Consider the following 21,151-nt stretch of genomic DNA (forward strand, 5'->3'; position numbering starts at 1 on the left):
ACCCTTGGCGAGAGGTTTAACAATATTTAATGCCTTAATTCAAAATAGTATGCATATACTGTTGTGAGCCAAGCTATGAGTGAGTAGTTAGAACGTGGGGTAAACTTTATTATAAGAAAGCTATTAAAGCACCAATAATGTTATTGTATATAAATGCAATGTATATAATGCAATGATGCATTACTGAGCATGCAAAATATCTTAAAGCAAAAGATACTGAGTTCATTGTTTTGTTAACTTGACAACAGCTTAAATGCCAGCATGAGATTATTTCATTCCTGACTGTTTTTTCAAAAAACATAAAGGAGGCTAATCTATGTCTGTAGCCCTCTGTCACAATGTTACAACCAACCTTGCTGCCACAGTGGCATTATGCGTTTAGCCTTATTCTCCAACCATCTGAAAAAGACAGGAAAATGTATTGAATTGTGCTTCCTCTTAATTATGAAATCTGTTATTACTTTTGCTGTCAGGATTATTTCTATCAATGGGGTTTAAAAAATCCAGTAGCATTAAGTATTTATCTAGAAAAATCTTACCTTTTCATGCCACTCTAAGAGAAGCATTAAAGGTGTGCATTAAGGAAATACGCTATCCTACATAATAACAGTACTGTAATATGAACGTCTCCTTTGCTGGAATCTGATCAGTTCATATTAGAAATATCTAGTAAAACTTCACAGCTTAGTAGACCGCTTATCAGTACTTTTCTGATTTTTGGCTTGGTGCTGCTGTATGAATGGGTCACTGTTCAGCACTGCCACGGTAACAAATTGTTTGACTGTGATTCAGGGTGGACATGATCAGTTCAGCTTTGTACCTGCTCTCTCTTTTCTGTTCCTGTATTGACAAGCAAAGGTAGTGTCCTGTAACAAGTGCCAGACTGGAGGAGATAGCTACTGCAGAGGTGATTGCCTGTAAGACCAACACTTTGTAGTTTGTTGAGGAAGTGCGTTCTAGTTTATCAAACAGTATTTATTAGGAATTCAAGTTGACAGATTTAAATGCACAATTTATCATGTAAACTCTTATCACTAAGGAATAACTGTTAAATAAAAACATGATTATATTTAGAGGCTCTTCCAGGATCCAAAGTACACTGGGCAATTGTAACATTATCACCATTTTATATATAGAAAGTTGAGCTACTCGTCTTATGTAATTATTACAGCCTTATGAAATTTGAGCGTAGTAGTGTACACAGATAATGTACATTCCTTAATCCGAGTGTCCTATTATATTCTTTATTTAATCTTTGTTTATCTCATCCCTTAGCAATAAATTTTAGGGAGTCAATCCTCATTCTCCTTCTACTCCAAAATGTTTCTTTTAACTTCTTTAAAAAACAAAACCAAACAAAAAAATCCCATACCTTTCTTACAAGTTTTTAAAAAAAAAAAGTTACTTTCATGATGACTTTAGGCCTTTCTAAAATAAATGTAGTAATAGTTTAATTATAAAAGCAGTTTATGTAATGCTGATACATTTTCATGATTTTAATTTTTTAATGTGTTGTCTTCTCTTTAGAACTAACACACGTAAATGCCGCATCTATCCCATGATGAGCTACTGAACTAGCACTAACGCTGCAGGTTTCTTTTAGTTCTCCAGTTCCTAAATTCTTTAACTGTTGCACATATGGATTTAAACAAAGAAAAATACAGAATACTTCAGGTTGAGCATCATTTAGTACAATCAAAATAATTAATGATCAAGTCATCTGAGAAATTGCTCAAGCTTAATTTTCAGAAATGCAGGTTATTTTGCAGCAATGTATAAATGACAAGACCAATTCAAGTGGTACAAAGTATTCTGCTCACTGAAATGCTAAACTTTATTTACACAGCTTTCTATCAAACATTACTAAAGAATTGGTGGTACGTAAACAATGGTACATGCAATTTCACCCCCTTACTAAGAAAAATAAATTTACAGTTGTGTTAAAGACCAAATGCTATTATATATAGTCTGTTAACTAAAAGGCCTTGTGAGACATTCAGGTCTAATTTTAATACTTTCCAAATAAATACCAAATAACGCAACATTTACAAATAGCACACCAGCAGTATTTTCACGGTAATCATTTTACAAATCAGAATTTAGTATTTCAATTAAGCAAATGAGTAGCAGCTCCTTCATAAATATTAAGGCATGTCACATAGCATCAAAATGGAACCGATGAGCCTCCTGTCGCTTCTCTCTGTCATCTGCTTTCTGAAAAATAATAATAAAAAAACACTTTGTGGGATATAGAGCAATAATGTTACAGAAATGAGTTGTCAAATGTCAGAGAATGGTTGATTTTTTCCAAGTCACTCATTTGACAAAAGGCAAAAAGCTTAGTAAAAGGCCCCAATAATTAGCTTTTAAATGATGCCAGTTTGAGATAGCAATAATCTACTCAAAATTGGCTTCTGCTGTTAATGCTCAGCTGTTTTAGTATTTATGACCCATTATTTTCTATTATTTCTAATAATGCCTTTTTAAGGGGAATATTTCAAAAACGAAGAATGTTTCTAGTATGCATTTATTTAGTCTGCATTATAAAAACGAGATGAAATTACTCTGGATTAACTGTAAATGTCATCTATGGTACACTTAAAATGAGATTCTTGTTAAAAAATTCTGTTAAATATGAATTTAGACAAAGATGGCAGTTCAACCAACAATTAACAGCACCAAGTAGGCTAAAAATGTTCCATGTTTTTGTCTGTATTACGAAAATACGAGGTAGGATGCGTTTCCCTGCTTATTTATGCAGAACACACATTGATCTGCTGAAAGAGTAGTTTGGATGGTACCTGGAAAAGAGAAGCATATTTAAATTGTACCTATAATCCATGTAATGTGTAAAAACATGTCCTCTCCCACAAGCCTCCTCTTGTGTTCTAAAGCAGTAACAGTATGAAAGCACTTAATAAAGGATTTTTGAACACATAGTGTGAACTTTTCTAGAAAACAGTGTTTTTGTCATGACAGACAGTATGTGTAAATCCTAGCATAAGAGAATTTACTAAAACAGATTTAAATGCTTTTTAGCTTGCTTATACGTAACTTTTTTTTTTTTGATGAGTAAAATGACGAAAAGCCTTTACACTATGCTGTTGTGTGGGCATTCAGATTTATATCTCAGTTGATAAATATACATGACAATTTTGGTAGAAATCGGTGCACGTGTTCTGCCATGAAAGTTTGTCATCTGCTTTGGCTCAAGGCCAAAGATTTCTTCATCACACAATGTTTATGTATGATAGCAACTCCATTGGATTAACTGTGGATTTTACTGCATTTTGTGGCAGCAGCAGAGCTGTCAGTGGAGTTTAAGATACAGCAGTCTGGCTTTTTGGCAGGGACTTTATCAATGTCAGTAGTATTCTGAATGTCAAAAATGGGGTGGGAAGAAGGGAGTGGCATACTCTTTCCTACTTTTAAATGCTTGTCACATTGCACAAAATTTTAGTCTCACTTAGAAAGCAATTTTCACTCCATTTCTCGTATGCTTCCTGAAAAAATTACTACTTCAAATTTGACAGTAACTGATACTCTGATGAATCCATCAAAACTTCTCTAGCAGTATTATCATCAATGTGTCACGTTCACATGACTAGCCTCAAGACCACAAAGAAAGTTATAAAGAATCAGAATACAGGAATATCAAGGTCCTTACAACAATATAGTCTGCTACATTAGCGAAGATGAATAATGGTGCAAATTATTCCTCAATTTCTTTTTCATTTGATGTATCAAAATTAAAAACTAGTAACTGAGATTTAAAAGCTTTTTTTTTTTAATGGATCCAAAATTTCTATGGCACAACAGAGCAACATACTAACCCTAAACCCTACCGTTATTTAAACAATACAATACTTGGCTGACAGAAGAATGTGTAAGAACTATTGTAGACAAAGGGCTCCTACTACTACTTATCTGCAGAGGTCAAAGTACATGGTTTATTTTAACTGCTAAATAAAACACTGCAGCTTACAGACAGATATATCTTCTGGGGGAAAAGAAGAGATTGTAACTGCCAGTACATTTCCCCCTCCTTTCTTTGCTATAGGTACTCTAGAGTCTGTAAGGGAAAACAGCATTTAAGCAGAACAGTGTTTTTATGAGAGGATTACTGAAAGAGGCAGTAAACTAAGAACAAGCTTAGAAACAAGGAACTTTGGAGGTCAGTGATGCACAATACAGCCTTGGTCAAGATTCTTATTTGTTCTCAACCATTTCTTCTAAAAATTGGGAAGGTAAAAATCAATAGGAGGGCATTGGAAAATTATAGGAATTAACAAATGTTTATACAGTAGTCTGAAAATACACACAATTTATCCAAATATTTGTGCCTATTTTGAGCAAGATGCAGCTGTTGGAAATGAGTTTATAATACAACCAATACACCACTTCATTCACATATACCTAATGGGGTTTAAAATGGCTCAGAAAGCACTCACTGTGGGCTGAGTGCTTCTTTACATTACAATACACAGATTATTATACGAAGAATTGTTTTAAGCTTTGACATTAAATCTCCATTTCTCCAGATGGAATTATACATAGTTAATCCTTCTGCAACTCAAAGTCCAAGTATTTTTTCTGCTACTCTTGTTGCTTAAGATGTGTTGGAGACAGAGTTAAACCCAGCCAGTGCATAGTCCTAGCTACCACTTAGCAATGCTTTCTTGGTACAGTAGGACATGCTAAGGACAGTCATCATAAACTTCGTATTTCTTTGCTTTGTGTGTTTTATTTAAATATGAAGCATGCACAAAGCCTATCTGGATGTTTAACAAGGTCATTTTATTTCCACAAGCACAAAATAACAAACAGTTCTACCATGTCAAAATGTGCAGTAATTTTATTTGACAGCTGAGATTATGGTTTGGGTATGTAGTAGCATTTATTGGCAATCCTGCCAGTTGGATATGATTGTGAGCTGAGCATAGTTAGGGAAAATGGGAATGCATTTCTTTTGTGACATGAAAGGCCCCTTTCAAAATGCTTCTTCAAATCAATGGATTTCTATACACTGCATGTATAATTCAGGCACACAGAGCAAAGCAGCCAATACGTACGATTTACTCCCTATACAGTCTTGAATGCTAATGTCAGTGCAATCAGCAAAGAGATACAGAAAAAGACCTTTTCCTTATTTTTAGATTACCAGCAGAACTCAAGATAAGTAAACTGAGTTTATGTTCCATTTTCCAAAACAGTACTCCTTAAAACTCTGCAAAATAGAAAGCTTAGATACGAAACAAAAATGTCTCATTCAGTTAGGAATAACAGCTTAATGGCAAAAGCTTATCCATGTGGCTCTTCCTTTCCCTTTTTAAGTGTCTTAGAGCTTAAAGAAAAACAATGCCAATTTTTAAGCTAGCAGTAAATACTGAATTAATAATAAACACCTTTTGGGAATAATGCAGTCTGTGTCAGAAATTATACTGTAGAAAACTACTCAAAAGACCCCAATGTACAAGACTGTAAAATATTTGGAAGTGTTAAATAGTATAGAAAACAGAAAAAAATCTAGTTAATTACACTTACCTTTTCTTGCCAGTGTAATATGCCAATTATTGCAAGGATGAAAACACAGACACCAATTAAGGCTATAGCTGTTAGCAGCACAATGTTACTTGGGGTCAGATACAGCTTGGCACTCCAGCTATACAAAAGAAAATACAAGGAGACGTTAATACCTTTCATTAAGAAGGATAAAATAGTTTTAACTTATAAAGATGAAAAGAGCCTGCTAGTGTAAGAGAGGTAACAACTTTGTCTACAGAAACTAGTGGCTATACTTAGAGACTGAAGCTTTATGGTGTTTATTTGGAAATATATGGCTTAATAGAATTAGTTCCAGGTAATGCCATGTCTAAATTAATTTTCTGTTTAACTTTCCAAGAATGCTATGGATACCCTCAGGGACTGACTTTTTTCTCATTAGGAGATTTATCTCCCACCCCTGCCCAGGACAAAGTAAAATGTGTAGGAAAACCTTCCACAAAACTGCCTGGGGCCTGGGGAGATGGAGAAGCAGGGTTAAATAAGCCTGTAAGATAGATTGTTTCCTCCACATGAGAAGCTCCTCTTGGACAGGCTCACGGGGTCCAATTGGTGAGGCATCTCTAAGTCTGAAGTTTACCCAGGAACAACTGCAGTTGTAAGCAACAGAACCAGTTGATTATGGCAGGAGAATGCTGGAGAACAACAAAATTAAGCACTTTAAGGGCTTCTGGAAGACATCACTCGAATGTTGTGGGGTCCTGAGGCTCAGTTAACACCCTTTTTGTGCTCCAGGCTTTTGATCATGGGAAAGCTGTCAGCAGGAGGCTCTATGTTGAGGCAGCACTGAGGCCTCTCACGAAACAACATATCTATGTTAAAAAAAAATTATAAATTTAAGAAGTATTTGTTATGAAATCTGATTTCTTCTGGGGATTCTATCCTCTGCTATTCTACAGTGTCCATAAACTTACTTTATAGGAAGGCAAAAATAGTTGAAGGATAAGACGACAGAAAAAATTCTGCGTAACACATACCTTTAAATACCTCAAGACTATAAGTAAATTTTCTTCATCTGGCAGATGCTATTCCTGTGGTTATTAATTAGCAACTCAAGTGGCACATCACTTCTCAACTGTTATTCGTCCTATAGTAAAATTAACTGCTGAAACTGATGTCAGAATCATTTCTGCATGATAAATACAAATGACCTCACTAGTAGATCAAGTGGCAAAAAGCAGCTGGAATATGTCACTAATGTTTTCTCTAATAGCAAAGAGAGAAACATGCTCTCTTTCTGGGATAAACATTTTAATTGCAAAATGAATTCAGTGTTCAAGCTCTTGTGTAACCAACCTGTTCACCTTTACTTAAAGAAAAACATTCATACCTGTGGCAACAGATGGGCATTTAGAAGGGCTGAAATAAAGCTTTTCTATGCAACTAGACAGAAATTGCATGTTTGGTGAAACAAAAATGCTTGCTTCAATCATTACCATCCTTGCAATTTGTCAAAAAGCATGTTGGTAAATCTCGCATATATGTTATTATTTACAGGAGTTGAGCTAGTAATACATTTTGATTGTATGAGCTGGTAAGAGAGTTTGATTGCTTACGGGCACTATCTAAGAGTCTGTGTAAATACTTAAGCATTCTGCCTAGCCACAGAGGCAACTACATCTACAGAACTGAACCCTCCCCATTGTTCTTAAATTTGCTTTCTATACAAGTGACTGTTTTTAAGTCTACACATAACACCTAATTTAAACTCTGTATTAATGTAATTTTGTGAAGGGCAAATCAAAATGATGAAGTTACCTTCGAGGAACATTATGAGGATAGGGGATGACTATAAGCTGGGAGTTTGGTATGATAGCTGTCCATTCTTGTTTTCTTATGGACTGAAAGAAAAACAAAGGCTATGTCAATTCCTAACAAACCAACACACTTAAAAGCAAAGAAATTCTCTGCTGAAAGTCTTACAGCTGAAATAATACATAATAATAACATAATAATTGGACCCTCAGATCTAATACACATTTACCATATAAACAAGCACTATATATCTGTGCTAACATTTATAGACAACTGCAGTCATCTTTCGGTCTTAGTGTTAGCTTGAGAGCTTATACACCCCCCAAAAAACCAGGCATGCAAGGTTCTTTTTGGCAAACTTTTCTGTATACAAAAGGAGAACCAAAAACCCAGTTGCTCTTTTTTTATTTTAAATGTAAGTGATTATTCCCTTACATTTGTATAAACGTGTGTATAAATTCTGAAAGCTCCAAAGTGCTTGTAAAAAGCAAAAGAAAGTAAAAGCAAAATAACTGTTGCTGACATGAAACACAGCATCTGCTTAAAAAGTACAAAGCAACAACTTAATAGGGAAAGAAGAAAAGAACCAATTCTACAAAGGAGGCAGGCAAAGCAATTATCCAAATCAGAATTTGGCCAGTATGCGAATTCGACTACGTCACTTTTTAAAGTAGTACCATCAGATCTTTAGAGACCGAAAATGGTCAGGACCCTACTTTTATGTTTCAGCTGAAGATTAGATAATCACGGTCATCTCCACCTCCCATCATACTGACTGTGGTTTTATCACTGAGGCAGAAAGGATTATGTGAGTTTACAGGCTGGCCAGACCAACCCCAGGAAAGTCTTACAGCTGAAAACATAATAATTGGACCCTCAGATCTAATACACATTTACCATATAAACAAGCACTATATACCTGTGCTAACATTTTAGACAACTGCAGTCATCTTTCGGTCTTAGTGTTAGCTTGAGAGCTTATACACCCCCCAAAAAACCAGGCATGCAAGGTTCTTTTTGGCAAACTTTTCTGTATTCAAACTTAGTTCTTTGATATTCTTGCTACTGAAAAAAAAGTGTCCATAGCAGTATTTCCATCCAAACTCTATTAGGAAAGGTAACACCATAAATATTAGCTTGACAGTCTTAAATCTCAACTAACCTTTTCTCCTAAAGGACGAGGAATGCCAACATACAAGTGGTCGAGGAAATTAGCACTACGTCCCAAACCTAGCACATTGTATGGCAACTGGAGAGCAAAATGTGCTGACTGGCTAAGCTGTCCAGCTGAAATATAATTAGAAAAGAAGCCCAAATAAGTTTTTGAAAAAAAAGCCCAAAGCCAAACAAAAAAAAACCCAACCCTCCACAAAACCCAAAAAACCAACCCCAAACCCACTAACTTTCTACACAAATACACATTTCAGAATCAGTAATAAAAGTGTTTAAAAAACTTTAACCAACCGCATGATTATTTAATTCTTAAAGGCTCAGTCCCACAATTCCAAATTACTTGTGGGCACTCACTTGGAGAATAGCCTAAATGCTTTAGATTTCTAGGTAAAATGATTCTTTTGAGCACCATTTCTATGTTAAAGTGAATCTCTACTATTTGTTACAAGTTGAGAGGAAATCAGCTATCCACATTTATTTTGAGATGAGTAGTGCCACGTCTTTTGCCTCATTGATTTACAAGCTCAGACTCAACATGTGAAAGTTCACTTTAATTCTTATTAGTGTTAATCAGTTACTACTGTTTTTTCTTGTTTCACAGAATTAGCTAAATTCTCATGAACAAATTCTCAAATAATAAATTGATTTAATGACAACAGGATTACAGTGGTTGCAAGTTAGGTCCTAGTAAGAGCATGTAATTATAAATAATTAAAGGAGAGACTGTAAGGGAAAAACAACATTCTTTGTTTCCTGAAAAGCAGTAGGGAAACAGACAAGTGTTGCAGCTATCAACACGTTCACTAACATCCCATTTGCAAAGTATCCGATAATTCCATTTAAATAAAAATCTTGTAATCTTTTGATTTCTGGCAAACTGATTCAGATCCTACGTAGATTCTTTGTTCATTCTCTAGAAAGCCTCTTAGTAAGTCATCTGGTTCCACAGCAGGAATGGTATCAGCACCTCATAAGCACCGCAGTGAATTCAGCCCTTCACCAGATTAACAGAAATTAATTCAAGGGAACAAGTAGGCTTATGTAATCAATAAAACAGTTTTTCACAAAGATATGACGTACAGTCAGTATTTTTTAAGTGTCAGATTTTTCTCTGCTTTGACAACTGACACATTATGCCTGAAATTGGAAATTATAAGTTAAGTGACAAAACGTAACAGAATGTGAATAAAGAACGTGAATTCACAGCCAACTCCTTTCTACCTCTCTACACTTTCTTCCAAGGCTTGATTCTGAAAGTTAGTATTTTGCTTCAGACAACTGGCTGTGGGCCATACTAGTTGCACTGCATCTTGCACAGTTGCAGTGAACAGAGGGGGGAAAAAAAAACCCCAAACAACCACCACCACAACTTCTTTGGCAAAGCCAAACATCCTTTCAAGAAAAAGCAGAAACAAACTCCCATTCTTGGCTCCTGGAGATAGTCTGATAAGCGCAAGCATGCATTTGCCACTATAAAGCAGCAGCGATCCCAGTGGGAAGTCTCTGGAAAGTGACTGTGCAAGAGTATTATAAAAGCTCTTACACCAAGGGACTACCAAGATAGGACACTTACTTTCAGAAGCAGCTCTTCAGCTTCTGTATCCTCTTATGGGGACAAACTACTTCGTATATTGGATGATGATAATTTTGAACCCCTATTCAATACAATGATTACTTTATGGTTCTATTTTTCTGAGCCTCCCCAGCCTCCACCAGCTTTTTAGGAGGAAGCTTGCCATGTGCCGTCAGGCATGTTTTGAAACAGGCCTGTTTAATCACGAGGTAAATATTCTGTATTATTGTGTTTTTAGAGCTATGATAATTTTATTTAAAAAGGCAAGATAAATGTCAACTAAATACACTTAGATGAGATCTGAACAGTCAGGCTGATGCAGTTACCTTTTTGTTAAGCTGAAACGCTATTAGCAAAAAGAAACAATAACAGTCGTCTTAAAGATTAGGCACGTTTTAGATTTAGTTTTTCCCCATGCAGAACCATGTAATGAGCAAGCAGATGTGGAAATATTTAAATAGGATTTGTACTTTCAGCCCTCTGTTGTGGGGGCAAGGTGTACTGCGTACATTGTTAGGTGAATTCCTAGATTATGGAATCTGTGGCAGACAGCATTAGCTGAGCAGCTTGTCTCTTTACGAATGGGGATTTTTCTGCTAAGTTGAGATAACAGTATAGGACTTGAATCTTGAGTCTGTCCCCATTTTGTCACTGACTTCCCTTACATGATCTTGGCTAAATTGCTCAATCTCTAGGTCTCAATTTCTAAATCTAAAATTTGAGTAATTCTCAAATTAAAGTAAGCACATAATATCTGAAAGCACTGGTTCCAATATAAAAGTAGCAAGGAACAAGTTTAATTGTATTAAATTTGACTTAGTTATAAAAACAAAGTCTGTATTACTTGATCATGCTAGAATATAATAATTTTCTTTAAAAATTTGCTTCACTAATGCTGAATTCTGAAGGACTTTTCCCAAAAGAACAAGGTGCTGCTGTAATATTTAACATTGAAAAGCTTTTAGAATGACTTTTGAGTGAAATATTTAGGATTATGAGGAGACTGCAACTGAGATCTTCCTTTTTTTCTTTCATCATACAAATGAAATGAATGTCAACTAAATTAAAGGAAATAAAAGAAAATGTCATACACAGTGTGCAGTCAGCCTTAAAAGAGGTTAGAGAGTCAGATACTGCAGCTAGAATTCTTAAAAGCATTGAATAATTTCATGGCCACTAACACTGGTTCTTATGCCTACTAAGATAAGGATAATGAAATCTTATGCTTCAGGATGTAAATAGATCATTTGCAAAGGTGAGAAAGGAATGTTTTCTTCTACATAGCAGGCAGAAAATGTGCACATACCTTTTTTTTTAATTTGCCTTTAAAATTGGGAGATATTAGCTAAGCAGGGCTTGGGATGATGGCATATCGAAGGTTCTAGTTTACTTAAAAGCCGGCTACAGATATGAGATCTTCGAGGCTATTTCTTGCTTTACTCCACCTATATCTATCACAAATTCTGTAGGAGTATGATGGTTACTCAAATGTTCCACTTAGAATTGCAAACAATTAAGAATGACAAGCGTTCGTCTGAGAAACATAAAAACCTTGAACAAAGATTATAAATAAAAAGAGAAATTACAGAGAGTACTGTTAACAGTTTATCGTCATTTCTGAAGTTCTCAGTCACCGGTAATTAATTTACTTATGAAAATATTTAAAATTTAATTTAAATAGCAACTCTAGCTATTTGTTCTGTTGTAAAACTATTGTAAAAACTTTTCTACTTGTTCCAAGAAGATTTGAAAATATTATTCCATCTTCAAGCTGGAAGGTAGGATTTATTTCTTATATTAAGATTGTTCTTTAAGCTTTTGGAAATCTATGCAAGCAAGATGGAGAAAGTGGCTGTTGCTTCACAGTTTGTTTTGCTTCATCAGTAGAACTGTTACCATAAACAAGAATTAAAAAACCTTCCCCTGGTCATGCTGTACATTATTACTTTTTTAATACTACTTTAAAGACTATTCAACACTATGTCTTTTGCCTTATGCTTCTTGTTTCAAAAAGTTATTTGGAAGCACCCAGATATCATAGAATCATAGAATCATTGAGGTTGGAAAAGACCGCTAAGATCATCAAGTCCAACCGTCAACCCACCACCACCATGTCCACTAAACCATGTCCCTAAGTGCCTCATCTACACGTCTTTTAAATACCTCCAGGGATGGGGACTCAACCACTTCCCTGGGCAGCCTGTTCCAATGTTTCACCACTCTTTCAGTAAAGACATTTTTCCTTACATCCAATCTAAACCTCCCCTGGCGCAACCTGAGGCCATTTCCTCTCGTCCTATCGCTTGTTACTTGGGAGAAGAGACCGACACCCATCTCGCTACAACCTCATGGGCTATGATATTGGTATAGGTATTGGTGTTTATATTTTTGTTTTAAATCATAAGTCGCTAAGTTTATTGCTTCAAAAGCCTCGGGCAGAGTAAAAAACCTCAACATTTTAAGACATGGTCTTCAGTGGTTTCAGCCTGTCAGAGACCAAATTTTTAAGAAATAGCTAATGATGTTGGGCAGCCAGACCTTATAAAATTTTGCAGTTTGATATTCAGAAATCATTCTGGACATCTCTGAATCAATCTCCTTATTTTTGAAGTCTGGCATATAATATTAGAAGCAATACATATCATTAACCTTTTGAAAGTCTTTTCTGAAAAACAGAATGACGTGTCGTCTATGACACATACAGTACTTGTTCTTTTACATCTGAATTAAGGCATTTCCCTTCTGTTTCCATTATACTGATGTAAACTTGCTGAAAGCTTAAGAGTAGCGCAATATGCCCTGGGTTAAATTGCAGTGTCCTTAACAGCTTATTTCAGGGTGACTACACCTAAGCAGCATAAGTGCTTAAATGAAGCCAATTCAACTTTATGAAGGGAAGGTGATTGCCTTTACATGTAGAAGCAATGCTTTCTATTGTTTCTTTGAACAGAACTGATAATATGTGACACTGGATTTATGAACAGTCTAGTTGAACCTACATAAATAGATTCATGATACTGGTATTGTTCAGTCAGTTTAAATAAGCTTGTTTTGTGGAATAATAGAGCAGGACATACAAGATCGCTACACAGAGTTGAAAGACTAATGGAAACTCTGATTTCAAACCTGTGGTCTCCTGAAGTGCCATTCTTTTAATTTTTTTAATTACGCTTTTCTTGACAAAATATCATTTGCATTTAAGTAGTCCATTAAAGCCATCCAGATTAATTCAAAATGCAGTAATAATACTTAGGCTTTCAAAAGTCCCCCAAATTCAGTATATTAGAGGACTGAATAGCTAAATGTATTTTCATAAATAAAAATGTTATGTCATTATTTCTTCCAGTTGCTATATTTTCCTCTAATTTGCAAAACGATGCATTTATCAGAAGCTTTAATACATTTACCAAAATAGTAACTGAAGATACTTGTGAAGTGTGAATCAACTTGTCAAAAAAACCCCAAAATCTAACAGAGTTAGAAAATATAAGAAGGAGTTGCTTTGTTTTAGACATACATTCTTTGTTCCTGTTGACAATGTAGGCAGCTTTTCTGGTAAAAAAACAGTTCATTGTGTAAAACATAGTATCTGAGTTGTAGTCTCTAGTCTCAGACTTGCATCTAAATTCTTCTGTACCATCATCTACCTAATATTGAGGTCAACACATGAAGGACTGCTTTCTTATAGATTAGATACATATATGCATCCTAGAAAAACTGAAAGTTATTCCAAAAAACTACATGCAGAAGTTGCACGAACTGCTGCATAGCTGTGAACAACATGCATGCAACAGCTGGAATAAGACAAAGCCAGTTCAAGAGTTAGGTAGAATTTCACAGTGAATGTGCGTCACTTAAGCTGCATAGTTGAAACACTACAGTGATATTTACTTTACAGTGATTATCGGTATTGTGCTACATTGCACACCAAAGTGTTTCCCCATCTTTTGAAGCTGGCAGCTCCTTATTTTATTTGAAAATATGCCAGAACTACTTACTGCAAAAGAAAGGGAAAATATAACTGATAATAATGAAATACCTGTGTAATATGCGTTAAGAAATTACAAAGCAGCTTTCAGAAAAAAACAAAACCCCAACCATCTCACATTTTAGAACGTTGGAGAATTTTATTTTCTTGGTTTTAGTTGAAAGCTTTACTTCAGTTCCCTCATTACTGCCTTTGGAGTTGTAGGTCATCGGTTGGAAAAAAAAATGTAGCGGAGAAAGAACTCTTTTTCTGCTTAAAATTATGCAATGGCAAGTTCAACTTTCTAAGGGCTGAGGACGTCTCCCTCTCCTGACATAGCTGTTTGCCTCTTTTCATTAGTCCACACAATAGGAAATTCTAGATTAATGCAGTACATAACTTCACCTCTCAACGCTTTCCGCAATACCTTCTTCTGGATTTCCAGAAATAACTGGGGGAAGTGGACTGAAAGTGCAGACTTGCAACTTTGATACCTATTACTTGCAGCGCTGCTAACACTTGTGATACTTCTGAAAGCACAAACTACAATGCATTTATATGAGAATATATGTTTTCATTAAGAATAACTTTACACCATAAAATTACAGAAGTTAAAACTAGAAACTCTTTAAAAGCTCTTAAAAAACCCCAAAACAACCAAACAACAAAATCATCGTATTGCTGATATTCCAACCCTTTGCACAGGGGAAAGTTGTCTAATTTGTAATGCCTAAATATTTGAAGTTTGGTAATATTGCATGCAACATTACAAGTTCAAATAAGTTTTCTAAACAAAAGAGAGTTATATTGAAAAACATACTAGCAGGGTATCCCCACCTACAGCAACCAGAAAATCCCTCTTAACAGAATCCAGCTATTCAATTATTAAATGATTCCAGCTTGTTCCATTAATACGCTCTTCTTTCTGTATAGTGGAATTCTACATAATGAATCCTGCAGTGTCAAATGGCTATTGAAATTAAGCTTATTTTGCTTTTGTCTGGTACATATTGCAATGTTTATGTTTAAATTCATTACTGTAATAGCTGCTAGACATTTGTGTTCACCTCACAATCCAATTTAGTTCAAACAGCATGAGAACTCAATGCAACAACAGGGAAGAGTAAGCAGGTTTCAAAAAACCAGAAGGGCATTTCACCAGCATGTGAAAGGTCATTCTGCCATGGAAGGTTTAAAACAAAACAAAGCAACACCAGCAAAATGAGAGCGCTCTGAAATGAGAATTGCTAAGGCTATCAGTCCATACAGCTTCAGTCATACAGATGCTTTAACAAATTATGACTTGATCCATACGAGCAATTCAATGACTCTATTCATATGATAATATTATGCCTACGTATGGATACTGATCTCTGAGTAAACCTTAAACATTTATTGTTCTGTTGTTCCTGGCCCACAGGATTAATATTTTTGGTAGACACAAACTGCAACTATGACCCTATTTATTTCAAACTCTATCGGCAGATTTTTACGTTAAGAGAGAAAATTAAGATGTTTGTAGCACAGGCTGAAACACAGAAGATACTCTCCCATTTTAAGTAGAAGTGAAAGCATGAAACAATACATCAACCCAAAGCTCCAGCCAGGTTGGGCCTGGCTTGCACAATCACAAGGCTTCATCTGGTAAATACAAGACACGTGGCACATCAAAAAACATATAAAGAGTGTTTTGGGTATGCCACACACTGCACAGAATAAGAGGCCTTCCCCCCCATAGGTGTTCTTATCACAAAAATGGCAAGTGGGAGCTGTGAGCAGTTTTGCCTCAGCTGTCTGGCTAGTCAACACACTAAGGAGTCAGCCAGTACTGCTGTGGTTATGGCAATGCATAGCTACCAGTCTTATCCTTCTATCTGCCTGTCTGCTGACAAGCAGAATTCAAGGCCAGGAATTCCTACAAAGGAGAGAAAGAGAAGGTATCTGAGCTTTCAGATGGCATGCAGAAGAGGGAGAAAGCAAGCAGGAAGACAGAAAAATTGGGTTGTGGTGAAAGGGGAAGGCTTGTCAGAAGGAAAAACAGGGTAAAAAGATGCTGATGGCTAAAGGCAGCCAGATGTTCATAGTATGAAGTCTCTACAGGACTACCCAGTCATTTGACTTGTTCAGCCCTTGACAAGGCAACATTGCAATAACAAATTTAAAATATCTGTCTTGTGCTGGTGCTACAATATGAAACCATCCTTGTGCAGTTTCTGAAAACATTTCAGTAAATTAACAGCTGCTCCATATTAAATCTAAAGTATCTGATCTTATTTATGTTGTTCTGGGTCCACAAGGACATTCGTTCTAAGAAAATTGGTTTGTGTTATTGGTAATAAATGAAACCAAACATATCAAGTAGGTAGCTTTCTCAAGAAAACACGAAGGATCATTATTGGGACCCATTTCAGCCTGCAAAAATGACATGCCTGTGTTTTAGCCAAGGTCAGAACTGTTAACAAATAGAGCCGTATAGATATAATATGCAGTAATCTAACTGGCATCAGTCATGAAGCAAAATTCTATTCAAAACCAAAGAGATTTAGTAGGGCTACTATTTCATGATCAACAATGATTTTTTTAGGATGCTGAAGTTTAAAAAAACAAACCAAAAAACAGAAAAAAACACAACAAAAAAACCAAAGCCCAACAGCTTGCATTTGGTTAGCTTTACTAAATTCATCTTATGTATCCTCCCCCCACCCCAAGACCAGCTTTGATTTACTCTGTGCTCAACTTTAGATATTATACCCTAGTTATTATACTCTAGTTTACGCTATGCATTGTTGCTTACAGGATTCAGCTGGAAAACACTGTGTCACAATAATATTAGAAATTTCTTTGAAGCTAGTAAAAGCCTGGAAATGCAGGTGTAGAGCTGAAAATCCAGGCTGACACTCATACTTAACTGTGGGGTCTCCTCAAAAATAACAACTCCAAAAGAAATGGTGAGTGGAGACGGCAGATCGCAGGAAATGGATCAGAAAGCATGACTCAAATTTGAGTTTGCGTACTTCTCCCAGATTTACACCTAGACCTGATCTGAAGCATAAAATTCCTTAAGTATTTGAAGAAGCTGTTGCAATTGAATTTCCTCTGAGACAGAAGGTCTGTGGAGATATAAACTTGCAGATACAAGACCCGGTACTTCTCAATTCTAATGCTCATTTTGGCAATTGCTACTCCTTGTAGCTAATTTAACAGTATTTCTTGTTGTAAGATTACAAGTGAATTGAGCAATGTGAAAGTAAAAGCACAGAATATGCGCTAATTATTATTCTGCTATCTTTTAACGACATACTGGGATGTTAATACGAGAGAGAATAATTCAAACTTCTAATGTTTTAAAACCCCCCTCGTAATTATGCAAATTTCCTGTAGTTAAGGCTTGGCAGATCAAAGAACCTTAAAATGAATTAGATAAGGACAGCCATATGTGCCTTTTTATTTTACTCTTTGCATAAATATTGCATACACGAAAGATACCATAATTCAGAACTAAAGACCTGAAGAATTAAGAAGATCAGAAGCAAAATGGTGGACATTTCTTTGAGCACTGTATGATTTACTTTAGCCCAGGGCTGGAAGGATAACTTAAGGTGACTGGATAGTTTGTGTTCAGTGGTCCAGCCAATAACTGTTCCCTCGTGAAGACCAGTGGTAAAGACAACAAATAGCATCAGTTGACTGGGGGCGGGGAGGAATGGTGGGCATTGTTTTCATTAGAAAAAGAACTATGTTGTTACTCACATTACTTCTTGGGAAAGAGATGAATTATTTAAAAAAATATGATTACAAACTAGCAGATTATCTCATTATTGCTTTCATATAATTAAAAGCTTCAGATATAGATTGTATATTATATAAGGAATGCAAATAAGTTGATGAAAATTAGTTTTAAAATAGTATATTGATGCCATACTTTTAAAAGTTTAATGTGGAAAAGATGTTTTGTAGGTTTATACATGGCCCAAAATGCCATGTGGGTTTGGTATTGCCCACCAGTACACATTTATGGAAGTGTTGCTTGAGGTACTTCTTGATAGTCAAATAGAATACAATTCTGATGTTACAGACTGTTTTTCAAGATAGTAATCTGTAGGCCAGTAATTCTAGTTAGAATATTTACTGAATTTTATGAGTAGGACTTGTAAAAGAAGAAAGTTTAGCTACAAACTTAATATAATAGCTTCAGAAAACATGACTTTGAAAAGTTCTTGCAGGAATTATGCAGACTCAAAAAAAAATCTGTTAACATATTACAGTTGAGAAACTGATCAAAGGCAGTATTATAAAATTCCCTGTAGCAATACTGCTAGGGTCATAAATGCACTTGGAATTCATTATTGTTATTTCATAATGCCAAAACAGAAAAGGAAATTCATCATGATTGGACTCTTAGGTTTTTATTATTGTAAATGTGGTAGCAGTGAAGATGAATGGTACTACAGCAGTATTAAATCATATTTGATAGCTGTTTCTTAGAGTAAATTGTAAAAACATTGCATTTCTAAAAGCACTGCCCCCCCCCCAAAAAAAAACCCCAACAAAACAACCCTCAAACAACCAAATTCACCAAACCCTAAAGATAATGTTTAAGAAAAATGTTTTTGTTCTTGGAAGAGAGAACCAGAAAAAAAAAATTTAAGAAAATGATACATGAAATAGGTCCAAATTTTAAGCTAGCTTTATTCCCCACAGATATAAGGAATTTGTAAGCTATGTGCATTCTTCCATGACACAAAGGTCTGTACACTGTAGTTGGAAGAACATCTTTATTTTGCCACTGGGTTATTTTATAAGCTTGCTTAAGTAGTAAGTGCCAAAGGATCAAACATACAGAAAACAAACCCATCTAAACTTGTATTTCCTCAAAGTGGGTTTTAGAATCAGTTTATACTGCTGTGAATTAACCTTTTAATAGATATTCTGCACTTGAGATCCTTCAAACCCATTATTTTGTCATCTTCCGATTAAAATTATGTCAATTTATGAAAATAAAATTTATTTTAAAAAGCAGCATGTAGTATATCATTCAGATATGCCATGTTTCAGTCCTCTACAGTTACTATTTATGATATCCCAAATATAAAATATTTTTAAGAATCTAATAATATAGATTCTACTAGACATGATTTTTTAAGTCCATTGTATGAGCTAACTTAAAACATCAGATTTCTAAGTCTGAGATTGTGTTAATTACAAATAAGTAGCAAGAGTTAGAAACTTCTCTGACTACATGAACAATGAATCTAAATGAGTATAATGAGATCTAAGCAAAGGTTATGTTGTTTTTTTGATTTATAGCTATTTTATAGCACTTTCCTAAAGAAGAAAAAAAGGGTCAGTTTGATGGGTTTACTAACGTGTTTCTTTTCCTAGGCAAAAACTGTCTTTTTTGTTACTTAGGCGGTTATTCATCAGTACTCCTGATACTCCGATAGTAAGATCATGTGTAGGTATCTATTCACAAGTCACATGGCCAAAGGAACTATGAAGCTGTGTTTTCTTTAAGTTAGTTTATATTCACACGGGTGCACCAAATTTAGGCAGGCCTGCATTAAGTCCCAGTGAGCCTGAAGGAATAAATACATTACACTACTTTAAACCCACTGATTTCTTCATTTAGACGCATGTTCACCCAATGAATGCACTCAACTAACTTTTAGTGGCAGGCTGGAAAGAAATTTTGTAATATAGAAATTATAGTAGTTTCCAGTAACTCTGACAGCAGCTCTCAGGAAGAAGCTTTATCAACAGGTCCATATTCCAAGAAGATAGCCTCCAGGAGTACAGAGGGGCAGCAATCAACTGCAAGTAGTTTAGTTAACAGCGTAAGGAGAGATTAGTGAACTCCAGTCTTTATTACACAAATTTGTGAAAGTAAAAGAGTTTTTACTCTTTACTAAGATATGAAGTGCATTCCAAGCTGTTTATACTTTTGTTGTTTTGAAAAACAAGTACTCCTATGTCTTTTAAAAAAGGAATAGGTACAACAAAATTGCTTGTATTTAACAGTGTATGTCTTACCGGTATTCTATCAGAAACTCAACTCTAAAGCCAATATGCAACATGGAAGCAAAAAGAGGACAAAACCCAAGATACCTGGTTATCAAGAAGAACAGAACAGAAAAGGCACTCCAGTGTGGATTGGAGTAATATGGATAACACAGTAGGAATCTCTAGAAACCTGTCCTGAGGCAAAATGCCTTCAAAAACGGGATAGAAGCTGTGAAACTAAGAATGCCTGTATTTGTATGAATATGAATCCTGCACGTCTTTGCAAGCAGCCCTACTTCCTGCATGGAACCTGCAACATCTTTTAGCCTTATCTTCTATTTCCCCATAAACCCTCCGCAGTACACTAAGCTTTTTTCTGCTATGCTCCTTTGTTACTGCTTGGGCAAGAACATTTCAGGCTATGGCTAATTGCAACTGCATGCATGCTGACCATGTGGCCAGCCTGAGGACAAAACCAGACCAAATAACTGTTGATCTCTAACTAAAGTCTTTTTCTCACGTGGAATTTTGTCTTCTACCGAACTGCTGATTTTTCCAGAACCGGTAGAGTTTTATTTGAGGCATGTATGCTCCAGTTAAAATTGGCTTAATTAAGCTAGTGGATTCAAAAGTTACTAGGGCCCACAAATAACCAAAAAGACAGCATACTGAAGTAAGTTGCACATCCACAGGAATCCAGGCTTTTGAGGGATAAGGAGAAAGAACCTGTGTAGGCCTTTACCAGTATTTTCTGATATGGTTAACAAGATAAGCTGTACTGTGACTTGGCTCTGACAAAGCTTGCAAGCCTTCATCTTGGTAATTGGAAATAATGAGATATGCCAGTTGTTACCCAACCAGAACTGGCTGCCTAAGGGCATGGGTCAGATAGTCTAACAGAGTGTAGTGTAACTAAAAATCTCTAAACTCATCATGGGGTTTTAAGTGTTTCTAACTAAATATGTAAGCTCTTTTTAAATTTAGCTTATGAAGAAAACCTTCAGAGAAATGAAGCTGAGTGTACAACTGGCAGGACGATTAGTTTGTTAAAATGAATTTGTGCAACTATTAGAAAAAATACTCTGCATTTTCATGCTAGCATTAATTATTAGTTTGATTAA

At 35.5% G+C, this 21,151-nt stretch overlaps 1 protein-coding gene across 1 annotated transcript in view; it reads right to left on the bottom strand.

Moving 5' to 3' along the window:
- Nucleotides 1–9: 9 nt before the first annotated feature.
- The window catches only part of ITFG1 (integrin alpha FG-GAP repeat containing 1), a 92,964-nt gene continuing 71,822 nt past the window's right edge, over nucleotides 10–21,151 (bottom strand). The window contains exons 15-18 of the mRNA XM_076349252.1: nucleotides 8,480–8,604; nucleotides 7,321–7,403; nucleotides 5,545–5,662; nucleotides 10–2,214 (exon numbers count right to left, since the gene is read on the bottom strand). Of these exons, the coding sequence (XP_076205367.1) occupies nucleotides 2,155–2,214; nucleotides 5,545–5,662; nucleotides 7,321–7,403; nucleotides 8,480–8,604 (386 nt within the window). The 3' untranslated portion in view covers nucleotides 10–2,154. The remainder of the gene's footprint in view (nucleotides 2,215–5,544; nucleotides 5,663–7,320; nucleotides 7,404–8,479; nucleotides 8,605–21,151) is intronic.

The sequence above is a fragment of the Aptenodytes patagonicus genome, chromosome 11 (assembly GCF_965638725.1).
Source record: "Aptenodytes patagonicus chromosome 11, bAptPat1.pri.cur, whole genome shotgun sequence".
Classification (NCBI taxonomy): domain Eukaryota; kingdom Metazoa; phylum Chordata; class Aves; order Sphenisciformes; family Spheniscidae; genus Aptenodytes; species Aptenodytes patagonicus.